The sequence below is a fragment of the Rhinolophus ferrumequinum genome, chromosome 12 (genome assembly GCF_004115265.2).
Source record: "Rhinolophus ferrumequinum isolate MPI-CBG mRhiFer1 chromosome 12, mRhiFer1_v1.p, whole genome shotgun sequence".
Lineage (NCBI taxonomy): Eukaryota > Metazoa > Chordata > Mammalia > Chiroptera > Rhinolophidae > Rhinolophus > Rhinolophus ferrumequinum.
Window position 1 is genome coordinate 51,771,931 of NC_046295.1, and position 22,694 is coordinate 51,794,624.

Genomic DNA, 22,694 nt, shown 5'->3' on the forward strand with positions numbered 1-22,694 from the left:
CACAGTGCTTTACACACAGTAGGAGTACAATGGATGTTTGTGCCTTGGTTGATTGACTTACTCCTGAGATGACATTAATTAATGACTTTGGGATGCTTCCAGATCAGAATGGAGAATATAGTGCATCATAGTTTATTTTCGTTTGCTATGATTTGAGCACTTTTGACCTTTCGTATTGGAATCAATCACTCAGTCTGAGGTGAAAACGTGGCTAAAAGGAGTTACCTAACATGGGTTGTTGCTGGTGTAGAGAACATCTGACTAAGTCAACACAAGCAAAAGTACTTCCTGTTGATTTCCAAAGAGGAGTGTCCTGAAGTAAAAGGGAAGCAGGGTGATTATTGGGAAAGACTAGGGACAGAGACCTACTAAGATCACACAGTATTATGTGTTTTTTAGTACTTCTAGCTTTTGCTAAAAATTACCTGCCTGGATGGTTTTCAGAACTACCCAGTGCCTTGATTGTGAGAAATGTAGATCTTTTTCTTTGCTGAGCTACGCTTACAACACTATCCAAACTGTTTATCAGTAGTCCCCAGTATACATATCTTCTTTTTCCGTTTTGGCTTTATTTTGTTTTTAATTAACTTATATTTTATAAAAGTTATGTATATATTTAGTTTTTTAAAAGCCAAATAATAGAAAAGGGACATTAGTTGGAAAACTCGCAAAATCCAAATAGTCTGCAAATTTAGTTAGTAGCAATGTACTCAAAGTTAATTTCTTTGTTTTGATAAATGACTATGATTATGTGAGTCAGTATCATTAGGGGAACTGGTTGAAGGACATACAGAAACTCTGAATTGTTTTTGCAACTTTTCTAAAAATTTATCCAAAATAGATAATTTTGATAAGCGTATGCACAGCAGTAAAGGTCTTCACAATGAAAAGAAAGACAAATAGTGCCAAATCTGGCACAATCTGAACATCAAAATCAATAATACCAACAATGGATTATGACCCATTGAATTTTTTAAAAATAAGAATCCAAGAGTCTGTAGTGATACCAAATAAAGGAAGGGAAGGAGGGAGGGAGAGAAGGAAGGAAGGAAGGAAGGAAGGAAGGAAGGAAGGAAGGAAGGAAGGAAGGAAGGAAGGAAGGAAGGAAGGAAGGAAGGAAGGAAGGAAGGAAGGAAGGAAGGAAGGAAGGAAGGAAGGAAGGAAGGAAGGAAGGAAGGAAGGAAGGAAGGAAGGAAGGAAGGAAGGAAGGAAGGAAGGAAGGAAGGGAAACGAGGGTGGGTGGGTGGAAGGAAAAGGAAATCTTTCTTGTATTAGAATGCCAACTAATAAATATAGAAGGAATAATAGAGGGAAAATCATTTTTCAACCATCACAGTAAATAACTGATTCAGACAAAAATCATCCATGGATGCTAGCATTTTTAAAGAGTAATAACAATGCTTTATATTTCTGTAAAATGTATATAGTTTATAGAACACTGTCACACACACTGTTTTGTGTAGGCTACTGTTAGATCTGTAGCAGGAAGTGTAACGTGTCTCCCCTTGGCCTCCACATCCTTGTTTTCACCTAGTGACGCCCCATTAAATAGCCTAGTCCAGGCATAGGAATGTTCAGTGACTAGTGGTTATATTCATGTGTGTTTTTATTTTCACCACCCCTGGATCTCTCTAGTAATCTCTTGCTACTTGCTTATCTTTGAGATTTTTATTCTTTATTCGAAACATGTCACACATAGCTGATTTGTATTCAATATAAGTGTTTGTATAAGAATGTCAGCATTCTTAATACCTGAAATCCTTGAAGTTTAAAGGTGTTATTGTTGTTTTCTCCGTCACTCGCTCATGGTGTCTTGCTTCCACGTGTATTTATGATCTTTGCTATAAACTAATTTTTGCTTGCTCTCTAATTTTGAGAATCCTATAGACTTAAGTTGGAGATATTTTCCTCCAGAGAAGATTTGTATCTGCTTCTGCCAAAAGTGTGGGAACCACCAACCCTGGATCACTTGAGCTTACTTTGAGGTCTCATTTTAATGTGGGAGTCTCAGGTTTGGCTCCCTCACCTTTCTAGTAGCCAAGGCTTGTCAGTCTGACCACAATTAAAATGCTTGGGGAATTGCCCCCTAGAAACTCTGGTTCTCCCCCTTGCTGACGCCATAGCTCATTGTTTTTTCCCCTTTTGGGGATAGTGAGAGTAGCCTCAGAGATTTTTCCTATTTACTCTGAGCCCTGAAATGCTTTTAAACAATATATGTTTTAGGAATTCGGATTATCCTATAGGCAGTTGGGGGCTACTGGAGGCTTCTTAGTAGTCAGGTGACATATTGAGAGCAGTGCTTTGGGCAGGTTAATCTTGTGTCAGTATATAGGAGAGCTGGGAGGAAAAAGCCAGAATGAAAGCAAGAAAACTAGTTTGAAGGCCATATAATAATTCAGAGGAGAAATAATGCAGGTCTGAATTAGGATGATGGGAATCAGGGGTGGGGACTTGAAAGGTAACGTCGCCAGGGTTAAGAACACTGATTTGGGATCAGACAGATCTGTATCTGAGTCCCAGATCAGACGTTTACTGACTTGAGTTACATTAGGAAGATTATTTAATATCTCTGAGCCTCAGATTTCTGATCCATAAAATAGAGATAATAATACTTAGTTTAGAGAATGGCTTTATGGATCAAATGAGATAATGTAAGTAAGTGCTTAGCAATAGCTAGAATACGAGATGTGACAATTAAGTTCCTAGAAAAAGTGTTACACACCTCATTGCTGAATATCACTACGGTCACCTTCGAAGTTCTCCCCTTGGGAAGCTATGCACCGACGCCAGCGCCTAGTCCACCCTTCAAAGCAATTTTGGAACTCTTTTTCTGGAATGGCCATCAGAGCTGTCATCGTATTACCCTCGATGTCCTGAATGTTATCAAAATGTCTTCTTTTCAATATTTCCTTTATCTTCAGATAAAGAAGCCATTGGGGGCCAGATCAGGTGAGTAGGGAGGGTGTTCCAATACAGTTATTTGTTTACTGGCTAAAAATTCTCTCACAGACAGTGCTGTGTGAGCTGGTTCATTGTCATGATGCAAGAGCCATGAATTGTTGATGAAAAGTTCAGGTCGTCTAACTTTTTCACGCAGCCTTTTCAGCACTTCCAAATTGTAAACTTGGTGAACTGTTTTCCAGTTGGTACAAATTCATAATGAATAATCCCTCTGATATCAGAAAAGGTCAGCAACATCGTTGGAATAAGTTCCCAAACTTAATTGTCCAACCGAACTTAATTGTCCAACCTCGTATAATAAAAGCACAATAAATTATTAGATCAGTGCCTAAAACATTAGAAGGAAAACTCAGCATGACTTGTAGATTGTCTAAATGTGAAGAGAGAATCCAGATGACGTACGTTTTCAAGCTTGTGCTACTAGTCCAAATAGAGCGGATTTGGAATTGAAAAATCAATTTGGCTTTACCTGTGTAAATTTGAGGTAATAATAAGAAGTATCTAATAGACTATTGGTGATTTGATTCTGGAAGTTCATAAAGAATGTAAGATTTGGAAATCCACAGCATAATGGGAAGGGCTAAATACTTCATAGGTTGAAAACTTCAAATCTGAGCCTTCTTATAAATCTACATTTAAATAATGAGCCAGGTATTGTTTTATTAAACAATGAAGAAAGAATGATCTACGAAGTAGAACTAGGAGGACTGGTGTTACAGAAGACAAAGGGAAAAAGTGTTTCAATAGGCGAGGATGACCAAGTGTCAAACAATTTAAATATTATAAGTTCAAAAATTATAACTGCTTCTGACAGTTCAAATATTACAAGACAGACTGCTGGTGCTTAAGAAATGGTTAGGAGGAAAGTAGGATTAACATAGTCCATTCTTTTAAGAATTTTGGTGTTGAAAAAAAACAAAAGAAAGGGGGAATTGTCTGAGGTCCCTAAGTTGATGGCTAAGATAAAAGAGAAAGTGATTGCACCATTTGACAATCTTCCCAGCAATGTACGAGGGTTCTGATTTCTCCATTGTCATCAACACTTGTTACTGTCTGTCTTTTTTATTTTAGCCATTCTAGTAGGGTAAAATGATATCTCATTTTAGTTTTGATTTGCACTTCCCTAATAATTAATGATGTTGAGATTCTTTAATGTGCTATTGACCATTTGTATGTCTTCTTGGAGAAATGCCTATTTAAATCCTTTGCCCATTTTTTAATGTATATGTTTTTTTTATTGTTGAGTTGTAAGAGTACTTTATGTATTCTGGATAAAAATCCTTTATCAGATATATGATTTGCAAATATTTTCTCCCATTCTGTGGGTTGTCTTTTCACTATCTTGATTGTGTCCTTTGAAGCACAAAATTTTAAATTTTTATGAAGTTCACTTTTTCTTTTGTCGCTTGTACTTTTGGTATCATGTGTAAAATGTGTTGTAAAGGTCATAAAGAGTTATTCCTCTTTTTTCTAAGAGTTCTTTTAATAGACCTTTTTTTCCCCCACATGAACAGCAGGGGTCTTCTCTTCTAAGCCTTTTGAGTCAGACCTGTCCACCATTCACTCATTTATACTCAAGGAATATCTCTTTTTAGAGTACTCTTATTCAACAAGACTCTAACTCCTTCAATATGCCAAGCACTGTGCTAGGTTTTATGGGAAATGCAAAATAAAAATTACACTGTCTTATATACTGGGTATTAGGGATACAAAGGTGAATATAACTTGTACTTTGTAGTCTAGAAGAGACATTAAAGCAGGTATGCGAAAAAGAACAATAACCATGTCAAGTAAGAAATATTTACTTGATCAAAACTTCTCATGGACTGTTGTTAGTTTCAGATGAAGTTTGCATCAGTACACAGTGAAATGAGAAAAATAATGACAGAATGCTTTCTTTTATGAAATGATGATGATAGTTAATGTAAAGTGTTTTTGTGTTGTGTTTTAATGATGCTAGTTGGCAATACAAGAAATTGGCAATCCTATATTGATCCCCTGGTTTTTGTGGGATATTTTTTCTTGTCTGTAAAATCAACAACCTGAAGCCATGGGTTCAGAAGACAGATCATTTCTGGCTCTGGGATGATCAGTGAAGGCTTGATGCAAGAGTTGACCTGGGCCTTGTAGGTTTGGGATAATTCTGCATATAACCAAGGATATCAGGCAGGAGGATCTGAGAAAAGGCAGCAGGGTGGAAATACGCTTATGAAACAGATTTGAAGGACTACATATAGGAAGTAAGGTTAGGTAGAGAGGGAGTAGACAGCCAAGATGGAGGACCTTGAAAGCCAAAATGAGGAGCTTGAACTTGATTCTCTGGGTAATGAGAAACCATAAAAAGGGACAGGAGCGTGACATACTGAAGAAAGAAGGTGTCTCAGGGAGATGAATCTGGCAGTACTAGAAGGTAAATTGCAGGTGAAAAGACTAATTAAGAGGCAGTCGACAATATTTGTATTTTGTTTCTAGCCCCAAAGTAATGTGATCTTTCATCAGCAGCCCTATAGATCTTGGGCAGTAGAGGGTGGGAAGTAGGTGATGATGTGGTCTGTGATGCACTGAAGGAAGCCAAGCCCGGAAATATGAGAGCTGCCACCTTCTATAGGCAACTGGAAGCATTTCCTAAGTAGTGGCTCTCTAGTGCAATGCATGGCTTAACCGCACTGAAATTTCAGGGACAAATTTCCTGGCCCAGAGCTCCTATAATAAGGTAGAACTCCAAGCACTTGGTCCTGGAAATTGACTTTGCCCTAACCTACAGCTGCTTATCCAAACCCCTTGGAGGTCTCTGTCAGCTGGGGGAGAGGGACGTACAGTGACACCATTTCTGCTCCTTCTCCTTTTCCTATGAGGATCACAGGGAAAGGGATGGAGCGCTCTGTAGGTCTACAGGCAGAACTGAGATTTTTTTCTGCTTAGAGGAGACCACTTCCTTTCCCTAGCCTTCCCTTCCCTCTGAAATAGGCCTCCTGGCTCCTTGGCTTGCCCAAGTGGCTTCTGCCTCCCCACAGATCCAGCTGGACCCCACTTGGCACTGGTGAAAAATTGATGTAGGTGAGAGGGGAAGGTTCTATTCCAGCCACATTAGCAGACCCTCTGAAGGTCCAGGGAACTGAGTTAGAACCTGTTAGGAAGGGGCCTGCAGCCAGCTTGGCCCTCAGGCTCACCTCTGCATCATGGAGAGAAGCCTGCATATGGCCTGGTCTCTTTTCTCTGAGACAGACCCCATTTCTCTGAAGAGGCACGTCCTAGATGGGCTGGTGCTGCATCTAGCTGTGCATCCATGAGGACTGAACTTGGTATTGCTTTGGGTCCCTGCAGCCTCCCTTCAGGGCTTCAGGAACATGTCCCAGGCCAGCGGCTCCACCCTGGGTCTAGTCTGGAATCCTAGTGAAAGGAAAATGCTGGAAAACAAGGAGTCATTTGGGATGGGCAAAAAGAAGAGGGAGAGGTTTCTGGCTAAGCTCTCAAAGGAGGGGCCCAAGGAAGGAAGGAAGCTCTAAGCTTCTGCCCAGACTTTTCCCTGAGACTCCTAAGGACAAGAGAGGAGCTAGGCCCGGCGCTCTCCCTCGTTTCCTTTGCTGCCTTGAGAGTTCTTGTCTCCCAGCGCCGGCTGCCTTCGCTGGCAGACTCCTTTCTCTGCCCTCCCCTTCCCCTGGGCTGAAGGCCCACGGGGACTGGCAGGGAGGGGGACGGAGTGGCTGTGCTGTGGGCATGCCTGCTCCTTTCCCTTCCCCCTTCCCTTAGCAGCAACGTCACCGCAGCACCAGCGGCAGCCGCGCAGCAGCAAGGATACAGGGGCTGGGATTGCGCAGCCTCCCTGCATTAGCAGCGATGCCATTGTATTAGCAGAAATCAGATCTTAGGAAATTGGCCCAGTTCCCCCTGTGTGTTCCCGTGGAACAGTGCCTCAGCTGGAACTGTCAAGGTAGAGCTTGGTCGGAGTGCAAAAGGAACAAGCCTCGGGGTTCAGCTCACGGCTCCTTACAGAGGTATGGCTCAGCGGAGCTGGGGGGAGGGGCAGGGCAGGGACGCTAGGATAATGGATCAGCACGTTTGGGCCCTGGCTTCCGAGGGGTGGCTTTGTCTTCCTGTAAGGCAGAGAAAGTGAGAGCGAGCATGACAGCACACGTGAGACAGGCTCCTCCATGCATACATTTTGGGCTGTGGTGCAGAGATGGGGAGAAGCAGAGGTTTGGGCTAATGCTATTTTGTCAAGAAGCAGAAGAGCCACTCCTTCCTTTCTGGGCATATCTAATGAAGCTGCTATAGTGTGGGTCAGGGTAGCAGGGGTCAGATCTAGAAACAAAGGCTTAATGGGAGGAGGCACCCCTAAAAGTACTGTAAATTTCTGGTGGAGGACATGCGGGGATCCACGCAGCTTTCAAGAGCAAGGGCTGCAAGCATCCGGCCCGTCCTTCCCCTCCACACGAACATACATGCACAGAGACACACATACCGTATCTTCTGGTGCTATGGGAGCCATCAGGCTCCAGGTAAGGATGGAGTAAGAAAGAATGTTGGCCAAGAGGCTCCACAGTGTGGGGGGAGGGGGGTAGTCACTGTAATGCCTGGGGCACCTGACCTGTTATAATCCGTCTTCTTATATGGACTTACACAGATTCCTAACAGAAAGAGACGTAAGCATAAGCTGATACTCTTGCTCTTTTCTTTCTTCAGTCCTGCCCCAGAGAGGGCCAGGCAGGAAAAAGGTTATCAGTCCTGCTGAGGCTCCTCCTCGGACCTCAGGTCAAGGTCAGATTGCTAGAGAATAGCAACTGCATCCCGCTGGCTTCCTCATCCTCCTTCATGAGGTCAACAGGAAAACAGAGGGAAGGGTTCTATGACTGGCAGAAAGAGGCTGATGACCAAAGACAGGGGAAACCTTTCTTCTGGAGTTTAGGACATTTTCCTGCCCAGAGTTACCCTAGTGCTGAGCAGATGGAGTTCCTTAAATTCCCATTTCCACTGACCACCGTGGTGGAAGATTCAAAAACATGCTCATAGGACTCAGTAGTTCCACGTTGTGCAAATATGTTGGGGAATACACTGAGAAGTGGTGAGAGGGTGTTAGTTCCCAGGAGGCGTTGAGGAATGTGAACTACAGAACAGGGGAAAGGGCCTTGGGGACTGAATGGGACAGGGAGATGCGGGCTGGGAACGGGGACAGGAAGGGGGATTGAAGAGTGTTATGAGAGCACGGGGCAGAAATATGAAAGGGACCGTAGGTTCAGAGAAGAGAGAAGTGGGTGAAGACAAACTATGTCAGAGTCTGGAAAGAGCTCTTCCACCTCATTGTTTTCTCTTTACCTTTATTAGAGCTCATGGGCCACAGTATTAAATTTGTCTTGTTATAGAACAAACAAGTCACTCCCAGGAAGGAAGTCAAAGAGATAGGCTCTCACCAAATGTACTCTGTGGTGTTTGAAATCAAGTCACACGTACAATATATTCTCATAACATTCTTAAGTGGTCAAGAAAAAAGGTCAGAAGTTAGGATTCCTGAGTCCCAGCTTAATTCTGTCATTTATTCACTGAGTGGTCTTGGGCAAGTCATTTCATTTTTCTGGCTGTCGATTTCCTTATTTTTTTTAAATGAAAGTGGCTCTGCCCACTTTAGTGAGTTGTTGTGAGGATCAATGGGATGACATACATTAAAAAGTGCTTTGTAAAAAGTGTGCAAGTTTGGGGATGGAGGAAAGCATGAATACAAAGACTCATGAGATGCCTGCAGAGCTTCCCCTTCGCTGGCTGAGCTGGAGTTGTCTGTGGAGGAACGACTGGCAGGCATTTGCCTTGGCTGAGTGGAGATCAGGAAGGAATAAGACCTCTGAGATACAGAAATATAAAATAAAATGAAATCAACCAGTGAAAGAGCTTTATACTTAAAATAGGATACGACACAACATAAATGTAAAAGCTAAAACTATACAGCTTTTGGGAGGGGTGAAAAAAAAGGAAATTTTCTTTATGATCATGGGATAGGCAAAGATTTCTTAGATAAGACACAGAAAGCCTTAACCATAAAGAAAAAAAGATAAATGGGACTCCATAAAATTAAAAACTTCTGTTAGTTGAAAAAAAACACACCATTAAGAAAACAAATGTGGAAACCACAGGCTGAGAGAAAATATTCTTAAGACATGTGTCTAACAAAGGACTTATATCCAGAATAAATTAAAAACTCCTAAAACTTAATTGAAAAAAAAAAAAAGACAAAGTCAATTTTTAAATGGGTAAAAGAGGAGTCAACAAGGATAACCAAGCACCTGCTGTGTTCCAAGCACTGTGTATGGGAATACAACTGTCGGAGCCCAAAGGTTCTCCATCACCTTCCATATCCATTTGTTCTTTATCCCTGGTTTAGAGAATCAGCTTTCTAGACTGTGTGTCACTATGATTTTTCATTTGAATGCATGTATGACCCAGTAATGGTTTTGTGGGCCTGAATCATAAATTCTTATGTGTGTATACTTGTGAATACCTTTTGAAAATGGGACTTTAAAAGGAGGGGGGAAATACTTACTGAAGTGAAGATCAAGTGATGGTTGTAGCCCATAGGTATTCCCCATTTCCTGTTACATGTACAGGAAAGTTCTCTATGCCCCTTTCAATCCAGATCTCAGATTATAGCCTGGATCCTAGGGAAACCTAGTATCATATGTAAGGGGAGACCCCCTCCCTAAGCCCCAAACCCACGGTGTCTGTGGTGTTCAAAGAAAAAACAAACTGTTTGAATTATGTACATAACGGGTATTTAATGTATACAAATTAGAAAGTACAGATGAAAAGAATAAAATTAAGAATAATCCAAAATCACTCAACAGAGATAAAAACTATCAACATTTGTTGTATATGCTTTTGAATTTTCTTCCATTTCCATGCATACTACTATGGTCTGAATGTTTGTGTCTCCCAAAATTCATATGTTGAATCCTAACCTCCAAAGGTAAAGATAGTGAGGTGGGGACCTTTGGGAGGTGACTAGATTAGGTCATGAGAGCAGAGCCCTCATGAATGGGATTAGTGCCCTTATAAAACAGGCTCCAGAGAGATCCCTTGTTCTAAAACCCTGAGAGGGCACAGCTAGAAGGTGCCAACTATGTACCAGGAAAAGAGCTTTCACCAGAACAGAACCATGCTGGCAACTTGATTTTGGACTTCCTAACATCCAGAACTGTGAGAAATAAATTTCTGCTGTTTATAAGCCACCAATGTGAGGTATTTTGTTATAGCAGCCTGAATGGACTAAGACAGATGTAGACATATTTATTTACAAAAATGGTGTACTGTACATGCTGTTTATAATCTTCTGTTTTCACTTAATATTTTACGAACATTTCCCCAAGTCAATAATCATTTAACACAACATTATTTTAATGATACTCTATTCTGTATATTTTAAAATTATTATTGGAATTTTAGGCTGTTTCCAATTTTCTGTTATCCTTCTGGCATGTGTATCTATTTGAGCCCAAAGTTTTCTTGGTGAAGGACTAGGGGAGATGGGAGGAATGAAGGGAAAATTATCTCATGTACCTCATAGCAAAACTTCCTAAAACTCCTCTTTATCTCATTCTACAAAATCCCACGCAGTAAGACAGCTGTTCCTCTCGTTTCTCATTCTCACCTTGTCTCTGCAAACGTCCAGTATCCTCCATTGCTCAATACTGGTTCCCTTTCTCACCTCTCCTTCCCTCTTCCCATCAACCCTAATCTTGTTTTTCCTATTTTAAAAAATGTTTTAAGTAACAGCTTTGTTAAGATACAATTCATATGTCATAAAATTCACCCTTTTACAAAATTGCAATAGGACGTACCATGAAATTCTGTAGTTTTGATTTTATTCACAGATTTGTATAACTACACCATTGTCTGATTTCAGAACATTTGCAAAAAGAATCTCCATACCCATTTGCAGTCACTCTCCATCCTAGTATCCCCGTCCCTGGCAACAACTAATCTACATTCTCTTTCTGTTTATTTGCCTATTCTGGACATTTCATGTAATGGACTCATACAACATCATACAAAGAAGCCTTTTATGACTGGCTTCTTTCACGTACCATTTTGAGGTTTATTCAAGTTGTAGCATGTATTGGTACTTCATTCCATTTAATGCTAAATAATATTCTGTTACATGTATATACCACATTATGTTTATTCATTCATCAGTTGATGGACATTTGTATTGTTCTCACTTTTTTGGCTACTGTGAATAATGCTGCTATGAATATTTGTATACAAGATTTTGTGTAAATATATGTTTTCATTTCTCTTGGGTATATACCTATGAATAGAATTGCTGGCTCATGTGGTAACTTTATGTTTAGCATTTTGAGGAACTGCCAGGCTGTTTTTCCAAAGTGGCTGCACCATTTTACAAGGCCTCCAGCAATGTTGGAAGGTTCCAATTTTCCACATGTTACCAACATTTGTTATTGTCTATCAGCCACTGTAGTGGGAGTGAAGTGGTGTCTCATTGTGGTTTTTATTCCTCTAATAACCATTGAGGTTGAGCATCTTTTCATGTGCTTACTGACCATTTGCTTGTCTTCCTTGGAGAAATGTCTACTCAAGTCCTTTGCCCGGTTTTCAATTGAGTTATGTATCTTTAATTGTTGAATTGTAAGTTTTTTATGTATTCTGATCAGATACATGATTTTTAAATATTTTCACCCATTCTGTGGGTTTTCACTTTCTTGATGTTATCCTTTGAGGCACAAAGGTTTTTAATTTTTATGAAGGTTACCTTATCTATTTTCTCATTTGTTACTTGTGCTTTTGGTGTCATATCTAAGAAACCATCACCTAATCCAAGATAACAAAGGTTTATGTCCATGTTTTCTTCTCTAACTCTTAATCTTGTAGTTCAGTTTAACTTCTGTAGTTTCTGCCTTTCTCCATATCTACTCATTACCCCAATCAACACACAAAGGCTTGGAAGTCCAACAACGGAGCCTTCCTCTCAGAAAGGGAAGGAAGAAGAAAGATGGTAAACACTTGCTTTTTAAGTTTAACGTAATTTAACTTAACCTAAATAATTATATTTTATAACAATACCATGTCTCTCACACATACATTTATTAGCCATTTGAATTTTTTCTTTTATGTGTTACCTGTTGGTGTCCTTGGGCATGTGTGATTCGTCTAGCTCTTCACTGTACTCCACATGAAGAGCTGTGGTTCTGTGATCTAAATGAGTTACATTTTTAAAAATGGGTGGTATTAGGGGTTCAACTAAATCATGGAGAACTTAGGCAATGGGCGATTTAGACTCACGGTGGGTGAAATGAAAACAACAGGAGTAAAAAGGGAAGGAAGAAAAATGAATGAATTAGGAGAAATTGGATGTGAGGAATCTGAGCAAGTGAAGACTGTTGGGCCCTGAACTTGGTAGCACAGGAGACTAGAATGTGAGGAGGCCATTCTGCCACAGTCCAGCTAAGAGAACAGAGAAGCTTGGAATGGGCTCTGTGTCCTTGGGGACAGGAGACCTTGAGCAAGAGAGAACTTTACCTTAGCCTGTTAGAGGTAAAACTGAGAAGAGAAGACTTTCTAGAGCCCCCCGGCCCCCCTCCACACACACACACACACACACACACACACACGCACATCCCACCAAAAGTCCTAGGCTAAAACTGGGCAGAATTTGGACACTTCAGAAGATCTGTACCCTGAGCTGGACATTAAGAATATATTATGCCTCTTATATTTGTAAGGCCGTATGTGCTGCTGTGCTCGAGTGATGGAAAGGAGATAAAAATAGACCCCCGCCCCGCCCCCATTGAGAAGGAAGAGGTTGGCATCAGCCATACTTGCAGTCACTCTAATGCCCACTCTGGTTTCTGCATTTAAGAAGCTCCAGTACAGTAGTAGGGAGAGTGAGGCTCCTTAGTCTACAGCTCTCAGAGGGACAAGTATTCTGGGGCTCACAGGAGCAGAAAGAAGTCTGAGATGACATAGGGGTCTAATGACATAGCAGACTTAAAAATACTTTCCTTGCAAAATTTTAGCGCATTGCTATGAGGATATGATACATAATTCGTGATTTGTCCTCATTTGTAAACTTGTGTGCTGTACTGTGTCCAAGGTGTGCAAGGCGTCTCTGTGTCCTCAGTGCCTGGCGCCTTTTCAGACATCCTAGCTGGTCTTTTCTTAGTTATGTCGTTATTCGTAGTCTTTTTTTTGTACTCAGCCATCGTTTATTGGTAAAAACAGGGTCCTTGTTGAAAGAGGAGAAAGTGCAGTCCCTGAGATCCCCAGACCTTCACATGTGGCATTAAAAGGGCCTGGCCTTTTGTCACAGTGGATGCATGGCAAACTTAAAAGGAAGGGGGACTCAAGAGCTGGGCCTGTGCAACACGCAAAGTATGGTGGCATATCCCCTGTCCCGTCGGGCTATGCTACCAAGCTCCATCTTAACTCTGAGGCTTTTCTCCTCTTGGGCTCTTCTCCATCTGCAAATGATCTGGGAAGGGCAGGTTCCTGACTTCCAGGGAGGTGACATTAGGTTCCCTTTCTTTCCTTCTCTCTCTAGGTGCCAAGCCCTCCTGATGAAATGTGTTCTGCCCCACTGGGTTCCGGGGGCAGTGTCTGGTGCTGTTGATGCCCTTGTTCGAACTTTCCAGAATGGATAGTCCCCCAAAGCTGACTGGAGAGACCCTCATCGTTCACCACATCCCCCTGGTGCACTGTCAAGTGCCAGACAGGCAGTGCTGTGGAGGGGCAAGTGGGGGCAGTGGGAGCACGAGACCCAATCCCTTCTGCCCACCTGAGCTGGGCGTCACCCAGCCTGATCAAGACCTAGGACAAGCTGACTCTCTGCTATACAACAGTCTGCACTCCGCTCCAGGGGGGTCCGCACGGTCGGCAGACAGCAGCACCAAGAGTAGGGGTCGGGATGGAAGAGGCCCGGGGGCCCCTAAACGACACAATCCCTTCTTGCTGCAGGAGGGTGTGGCTGAGCCAGGACTTGGTGACATATATGATGACAGCATTGGTGCTAGTGCCACCCAGCAGTCCTTCCACCTGCATGGGGCCAGCCAGCCCGCCTTCCATCTGTCCTCTTTCCAGCTGCCACCACCTGGCCCCAGAGTGGGCAGGCCATGGGGGACGACACAGAGCCGGGCTGGCGTGGTGGACGGGCAGGAACAGGAGCCGGAGACCGCCGTGGCTTCCCAGCAGTGCAGCACTAGCCACTGCTGCCGGCCAGAGCTGGAAGCAGAGACCATGGAGCTGGACGAGTGTGGAGGACCCGGTGGGAGTGGCAGTGGGGGCGGAGCCAGTGATACTTCCGGCTTTTCCTTTGACCAGGAATGGAAGCTCAGTTCAGATGAATCCCCAAGGAACCCCGGCTGCTCAGGCTCGGGAGCCCAGCACTGCCGCTGCAATAGCACGTCCAGTCAGTCCGAGGCGGCTGACCAGTCCATGGGCTACGTGAGTGACTCCTCCTGCAACAGCTCCGACGGCGTGCTGGTCACGTTCAGCGCGCTCTACAACAAGGTGCGCGGCACCTCCCGCGCCAGCCTCAACTCTGCCCCCCAGTCTTGCAGCGACTCTTCGTTCTGCAGCCACTCAGACCCTGGAGCCTTCTACCTGGACCTGCAACCCTCCCCAGCCGAGTCCAAGATGTCTTGCGAGTCCCTCCACCCTGATAGTGGAGGAAGGGAAGGGGGCTGTGGCTGTCCTCACGCCTCATCTCCTGAGCTCGATGCCAACTGCAACTCCTACCGCCCACACCGTGAGCCCTGCCCCGCCGGGGCCGACCTCACGGCCTGCTTCCAGAGCCAGGCCCGTCTGGTAGTAGCCACACAGAATTACTATAAACTCGTCACCTGTGACCTGTCCTCCCAGTCATCCCCAAGCCCAGCTGGCTCTTCCATCACCAGCTGCTCTGAGGAACACACCAAGATAAGCCCTGCCCCCGGCTCTGGCCCAGACCCTGGCCCCAGCCAGCCCTCTGAGTATTATCTATTCCAGAAGCCAGAAGTCCAGCCAGAGGAACAAGAAGCAGTGGGTTCCTCTGTGGAAGCGGCAGCTCCCGTGGGCCCCACTGTGATGGAGGGGCAAGTGTACACTAATACTTCACCCCCCAACCTTAGCACTGGACGTCAGCGCTCCCGAAGCTATGATCGCAGCCTGGAGCGCAGCCCTCCTGTCCGCCTGGGCTCACTGGAACGCATGTTGAGTTGCCCAGTGCGCCTGAGTGAGGGCCCTACAGCTCTGGCTGCACCCAGCTCCCCACCTAAGCGGGTCACCTCCTTCGCTGAGCTCGCCAAGGGCCGGAAGAAAGTTGCAGGCTCTGGCTCCCCCCCACTTCGAGTGAGCATTGGGGACTCCTCCCAGGAGTTCTCGCCCATCCAAGAAGCACAACAAGATAGGGCAGGCGCACTGGATGAGGGCACTCACTGTAGCCATAGCCTACCACCCATGCCCTTGGGGCCAGGCATGGATTTAGTCGGCCGCGAGCCCTGGTCCACCCAGGTCTGTCAGGGCCCCCAGTCCATTGAGATGCCACCTGCTGGCCTCAGAGCTACTGGGCAAGACCCCCTGACGCAGCTGATGGATCCAGGGTCTGCTCTCCCAGGGAGCCCAGCCAACAGCCATACCCAGAGGGATGCAAGAGCTAGAGCTGACGGTAAGGAACCTAGAGGCTGGAGAATACCAGGATGTATGTATGCATGGCGTCCTCAGTGATAGGGCCCTGCCAACCCCATCCGTACCACAGAGGAACGTTCCTCAGTCTATGTCAGTCATCTTTCCAGTCCAGGGCATGTCCTACAGTTGTAATGGAGAGAAGGAAGTTAGAGGGGGAAAAATGCACTGAGGACATAAAATCCACAGGACTTAGAGATTGATGCATCAGGAAAGGAAGCACTCAGAAGATTGAGCTTCTAAGTCTGGATAACTGGAAAGATGATGATCCATGAATAAGCACTGCAAACACAGAAGTAGATTTGCTGGAAAAGGGATGAGGCATGACTTCGGTTTTGGACATTTAGGAATTTGCAGAGCTTAATGGATATGTCCAAGAGCCGAGGGATATGTCCAACAGGCAAACCACAGCATGTCGATGAAGTTCATTCTTTGATCAGTGATTGTAGCCCTTCTTCAAAGAGCCTGAGACCTGGCACTTGACCTTTAAGTCTCCTACGCCAACACTTTCCCTATTTATTTTATTACATTTAAGTAATTATTTTATAAAGGCTCTATGTTAAGTAGGTGCTGGTGACAGAGAGATGAGAAGGACAGTGCCTGCCCTCAAGGAATTCTGACCATGGATGGAAATAGATAAGTAAAATGCCGAGATGGTGGTGAACGAGTGTGGAAATGGTCTAGGAGAGGGGGATATGTAAATCAGACTGAAATGTCAGAGAAGGAAGTAGATTTGCTGGAAAAGGGATGAGGCATGACTTCAGTTTTGGACATTTAGGAATTTGCAGAACTTAAGGGATATGTCTAAGAGCCGAGGGATATGTCCAACAGGCAAACCAGTCTCTTTGTGGAGACTTGTAAGAACATTCTAGGCTCATAGAACAGTCTGTGCAAAACCACAAAGGCACAGAATACCTTGATGCTTTTCAGAAACTACAAATAATTTGGTATAGCCACAGTGGGATGTGGATGGAACCATGGAAGGATTTTAATCAGGGAAATGGCATTTTTTTGTTTGTTTATTTATAACAGCATAGTGGCCTGTTTTGATTTTGCATTTTAGAAAGTTATCACTGGTTGTTTGGGTGGAAGGTGGATTGGAAAGTATCCCTGGCAGCCAGGAGACCACCATGATGACAGAGTCATCAGAATAAAAGTGGTAGTTGAAGCGAATGTGAGCACAGGGAGAATGTGTGGAGCTATAAAGGGAACAAGGACAGAGCCCTGGGGACACCATGATTTAAGGGTGCACAAAGCAACCCTCAAAGGAGATGAAAAAGAATTAGCCAGGAAAATAGAAGGAAAACCAGGAAAGAGTGAAGTCACAGAGCCATAGAAAGAGAAAGTTTCAAAAAGAATTATGTTCAACCAAATGAGTGCTAAAGAGAAATCATCAAGATTAAGGCTGAAAATCCCAAAAGCAACGGAAGTAGTGAGGGTAGAAGCCTGATCTCAGAGGGTGTGGAAGGAAGGGGGAAATAAAGCCAGGGAAAGGAAGCTAAAGGGGAGTTTTCTTTTCTGTAGCCTTAGGTTGGGTCTCTTGGCTTCTTAAAGGAAAGGGGTTGAAAACCCATAAATGGCATTATCTCTGCTGTTAGGGAGATCACTGTCCAGCAGAAGACTTCACACTCCTAAATATACACAGAGGAGCTACCCTTGGGGCAGGGGGTGGAAGAGGGGTCTTTAGGGAAGAGAGGGGTCAGAGACAGCAGGGATTGGCCATCCTCAGCAACCCACTCCCTTCTTAGACTGCAGTGTCTGGTGGGTGTAGCTGGCATTCTGAGGGCAAGAACAATCCTGGTCAGAGATGGGAGGAGAGGTGTGAAAAGTGTTTTCCTGTCAGGTAAGACTTTTCATACCGAGATGCTGTCCTGTTCCGTAAGTCTCCAGTGACCTACCACAGGGCTCTTCTCTTGATTCTGTACAACTCTTTCTTAATCAAAAAATGAGTGACAATTCATTGAATTCATGAGCAAAAGAAGCTGAGATCTCTGAGATCCTGAGCAGCAGAATCAAGATTCAAAAGGATCTTACCAAATCTGGAAGGAGCTAATAAAGCAGGGACCAATGTGAAGTTTGATATATGAGCTGTACTTGAGTTGATTTGGGAATGTTTAATTGATTGCAAACTCATTAGAATGAGTCAGCAGTTTGGAAGGGCTTCCAAAAAGTTAAAAGGACTCCAGAAGGGAGGAGTTGACAGTCCGCCACTCTTCTGAACCAGGTAGTTGTCACCTGGAAGTCCTGGGCACTTTGTTTTAAGAAGGAACTGAGGGCTTATGTCACCTACAGAAGAGCAGACTTGGGTGAATGTGGACTCTGTCTCCAGTTTTCTCACGGCTTGGCACATAGAAAAGTGAGAAAACATATTCTCTGTATTCCCTGAGGGTAGAACTGAGACCTGTGCCCCACAGTAGGGCCACCTTCTTCCCTGACCTTATTCCTCTGCCTCAAACCCTATCCTGGGAACTTAGCAGGGAGGATTTTTAAAAGAGTAGGAATAAATAGTCTAATTCAAACATAGTTTACGTAGGGGGAGGTGTAAGTAAAAAAAGCTAGGGTTGGGAGGTTCTAATCTAGTACTAGGGTCAGCTCAACCTTGCAGTTTGATGTTTAAGTGGAAAGGAAGAGGACGTTTCCAGCGGGAAGAACGGTGTGTGTAAAGATGGGAATGGGGTGGGAAGAGTGGTGTTAATGAGGATGGGTGGACGTTTGAGTGGAGAGAAGCCTAATCTGTGGCTGTGTGGATACCTACCAGACTGAGAAGCTTCGACTTTGTTCTGTGGCACTTGGTGGCCACATGGGATACAATAAAACAGGTATTTTAGGAAGCAAGCTGACTTACGGATGCAATGAGGCTAGCCTGAACCAAGGGTAACAGTGGGGATTCATACATTTAACAAGTCTTTATTCAGTACCTACTGTGTACCAGGCTGTGTTCTAGGCCCTGGGGGTACAGCAATGAACAGTTCTTTTAAAACCTGCTTTTCTGGAGTCCTTATGAGGACTAATAGACAATAAAGAAATAAGATAATTTCTGATAGTGAGAAAATGCTCAAAAGAAAATAAAACAAGGTAATGAGATACTTGCCAGAGGGGCTGGGGGGGGGGGTCAGAAAAGGTCTTTCTAAGGAGGTGATATTTGAGCTGACTCCTGAACAATGAGACAGTTTCAGACAGAAAGATCAGCCGGTGCAAAAGACCCCGAGGTATTAATGAACTTGACATGTTTAAGGACAGAAGGAAGTATGGCTGGAGCATAGTGAGCAAGGGAGAATGACAAAGGTTGCTCTCTAAGCACTGACTGGGGATGACAGGAGGGAATCATTTGAAAATGTCCCCTGAGAGTGATTCTGAAACATCTCTTTAATGGGGTTGTGGTCACCATCTTAAGACTCACTGAAATAAATTAAAGGGAAAAGATGAGGCATAGGAAAACCCAGCCTTACATTTCACAATGTAGTCAAGAGAACATTAGCCCCAAAGTCAGACTCTGGCTTAGACAGAATTCTAGCTCTGCCACTTCCTAGTTGTGTGACCTTGGGCAAATGACAATCTCTGAATTTCCAATATCCTCATCTGTCAAGTACGGATATAATTCCTGCCTCAGCGTCGTTGAGCCCTAGAGTCTGCTGGTGAGCCACACCCAGAGTTCTAGACGGTGCGGCGCTCCTAGCGCCACCTCGTGTTCATTCGGATGTTTACAGTCTGCACAATGTTTTATTAGAAGCACAAGCCACATGCACACTGTCCCTCTGTGCATCGTCCTGGAGTTTTGTTTTAGTTCTGAGCCTCATGTTTTGAGGGACAGTGACCTGAAGATTGGCTGAAAAAACAGGAGACCAGTCTCGGGGAACACACCACTGTGTAGAGGGAGCAGACGTGGACTCTGAGTCTCCTCCAATGCCAGGATCATGAAAGGGTGGGTGTGGGGCTGGCATTGGGGGTGGGGGCTGGACAGGAGGCTGTCTCTGGCTGCAAGTCAGGAAATCGTTTCTGATGGTTAGATTTGCTCAAGAATGCAATGTGCCGGCTTGGGTGGAGATAGGGGCTGCTGACGTCTGGACCCTGACCACCTGTGACGCTGACTCCAAGTCTTTAGGCCTTAGAAACAAAGAACATGGTGGTCTGCCACTGACAGAAACGGAAGTTATCAGGAGAAAGGTGATAGATGAGCGGTTTTAAAATAGCAAATTGTAAGTGAAAGCATAACCCTAGAGCAGAATGATCTAGAGATCAAAAGGAACGTCGGGGCTAAAGCTATGGGTTCAGGAGTCGTCTGTATGAATGACTACTCTTGAATAATGCAGGGGAGAAAATGTAAAGTGAGATGTAAGAATTGAGCCTTAAGCTACACCCACCTTCGAAGTCAAGAAAACGAAGAATGGGTGAACAGCCAAGAATACAAGACAGTTCCATATCATAAAAGCAATAGGACAAGTCTTACAAAAGAAGGGAGGAGCAGTGTCCCTTCCCACAAACTTGGATTAGCCCTACCCTCTTCAATTCCTGTGACCCGGGTCCTGCCTGTCTCTTTCCCTTTCCCCAGTGAACGTCGTCTGTCTGCTTCTCTGCTGCCTCTCATGTGGGTTTCAGTGTCTGTCCATCTGACTCTTTCTCCATCCCTGTTGCCACAGGGGGTGGTGCTGAGAGCCGGCCAGTCCTTCGATACAGCAAGGAGCAGAGGCCAACTACGCTGCCCATCCAGCCCTTCGTGTTCCAGCACCACTTCCCCAAGCAGTTGGCCAAGGCCCGGGCCCTCCACAACCTTTCCCAGCTCTACAGCCTCTCAGGCTGCGGCCGGGCACAGCAGCCTGCCCCACTGGCTGCCCCCACTGCTCAAGTCCCAGCCTCAGCTCCTTCAGGGGACTCACAGGCACCCACCAACAGAGGTGCCAGGAAACCGGGGCCTGAGCCAGAAACCTCACGGCCATCACCCCTGGGCAGCTACTCCCCCATCCGGAGTGCTGGCCCCTTTGGGCCCAGCACCGACTCTTCTGCCTCCACTTCGTGCTCCCCTCCTCCAGAGCAGGTCACAGCCACAGAAAGCCCGCCCCCATGGAGCCTCTCCTGTCCTGCTGTCCGGCCTGCCACCTCTCAGCAGCCACAGAAGGAGGATCAGAAGACACTGACCTTGGCTGAATACCGACTCCATGAAGCAGGAAGCTTGCCTCCTCTGGGCTCCTGGAGATCTAGCCTCAGCCGAGCAGAGAGCCTGGCCCCTGGAGGTGGTGAGGGCAGCATGGCTTCCAGGCCCAGTAACGGTATGAGCATCAAGGCCCCTACCCCACACCAAGAACCTCAACCTCCCCTCTGAATGGTTTCTTATACTCCAGCCTGGGGTCAGAGGGTAAAATGTTTCATCTCCTTCCTCAGCATCTATGGATAATATGCACTCATCCCCAACCCTCCTGTTTTATACGGGCCCACTGGGTAGATATGAAATGCCGTCTCCTGCTAACTCTTGCCTGTCTCTTCTAATCTGTTCTGCTTTCAGCCAACCATCTATCCCCTCAAGCCCTCAAGTGGCGGGAATACAGGAGGAAGAACCCACTAGGGCCACCTGGTTTGTCAGGGAGCCTAGACCGAAGGCCGCAGGAAGCCCGGCTGGCCCGAAGGAACCCCATCTTTGAGTTCCCTGGTTCCCTCAGTGCTGCTGGCCACCTGAGCTGCCGACTGAATGGTGTGTGGGCCAGGTCCCCAGTTCACTCAGGACAGGCTCTCTCACAGCTGGGAAGGGTTAAAGAAGGGGTCAGTCCCAAAGGAACACGTCTCAGAGAGTCTGAGGAACAGAACTGAGCTGCAGCTCTTATAAAGAGAGCTGCTTGGGATTGATTTTTCTCTTCTTTCCAGGTCAAGTAGTGAAGCCATTACCACTGACCTGCCCTGACTTCCAAGACCCCTTTTCCTTGACGGAGAAACCTCCAGCTGAGTTTTGTCTGTCCCCAGATGGCAACTCAGAAGCCATTTCCATTGACGTGCTTCAGAAAAAAGGTGGATATTACCCCCAGCTCAGGGCAGGAATTCTGTTGTTACTGCCTGTTTGTGCCTGTTGCCCTGCTCTCTGGCCCAGAGAACTCCCAGAGCCAGGAAGAAATGAGAACAGGCATTGGGGCAAGAAGTCTGTGTGCTGTGTACTGTGAGTATGTGCAAGTGAGCAAGGGTCATTCATCAGATGCGCAAGAATGAGGCTTCAGTCTCTTCCCTCCGGGAGCTGAGTATAGTGAGGGAGGCTGCACGTCATTAATAAATGCCCATGTGCTCTAATAGGGGGAGTTCAAGTACTACAGGGCCTAGGGGCTTGAGTCAGCATGATGGTAACACAAGGAACCACTCAGCAAATAAGGGACCATTGAGCTAAGAGCAGTTTCAGTGAGATGGCAGGGAAAGAACAGCATAATTCGGAAAGGAAGAACCTTTGAAAAGAGAGAAAGATGAAACTAAAGTCCCTTGCAGAGGCAGAATGGGAGATTTAGAGCTTCGGGAGAGGGAGGGACCTTGAGCAAGAAGGGGAACAGCCATCTTTCTCCAAGATGGAAAAGGGAGCAAGAGGGAGCAGACAAGAGGAAGGGAGGAGAGATATAATATAGTTATGTCTTTTCGGGTGGAGAAGAAAGTTGAAGGGATTCGTGACCAGTGGCCTCTGTTTCCTGTGTGAAGTAGAACCGAGGGCTTGGTTTGGCATGGCAACTGGAGAGCATAGCAGAGGGTGGCACACTTCAGAGAAGGGCCCTAGTCAGTCACCTGTGAGTGACCCTGGGCTTGATCCAGCAGCAGCCAGTAGCCTTGTGTCTCAGAGTAGAGAAGACAGATAGATGGTTAGCTTGATCCGGAATTAGAGTAAGAGGTCAAAGAAGTTAGGACATTGATGGTCTCGACGATGGAATCGTTGAGGTGGGAAATGAAAACAGGAGGGGCTTGAAAACTGGGCTAAGACCGGACGGGACCAGGGCCTGGTGCCTCGATGAGAGCCATGTGCAGGAACAGAGAGTGTGTGTAGAAGCCTCTCCCTCTCCCCGCTGAGGGCTCAGTCCCAGCTGAGTCGCCCAGGGACCTCAAATCCTCACTTACAG

At 45.3% G+C, this 22,694-nt stretch overlaps 1 protein-coding gene across 5 annotated transcripts in view; it reads left to right on the top strand.

Moving 5' to 3' along the window:
• The window catches only part of RUSC2 (RUN and SH3 domain containing 2), a 45,820-nt gene that overhangs the window by 19,502 nt on the left and 3,624 nt on the right, over nucleotides 1-22,694 (top strand). For 3 of the 5 annotated variants that reach the window (XM_033122238.1, XM_033122239.1, XM_033122240.1), the window contains 4 exons: nucleotides 13,505-15,604; nucleotides 20,259-20,885; nucleotides 21,119-21,304; nucleotides 21,475-21,615. In XM_033122238.1, coding sequence (XP_032978129.1) covers nucleotides 13,573-15,604; nucleotides 20,259-20,885; nucleotides 21,119-21,304; nucleotides 21,475-21,615 — 2,986 coding nt within the window. In that variant the 5' untranslated portion in view covers nucleotides 13,505-13,572. Of the gene's footprint in view, nucleotides 1-6,485; nucleotides 6,957-13,504; nucleotides 15,605-20,258; nucleotides 20,886-21,118; nucleotides 21,305-21,474; nucleotides 21,616-22,694 lie in introns of those variants that run through there. The other 2 variants (XM_033122241.1, XM_033122242.1) reach the window with 2 other exon arrangements.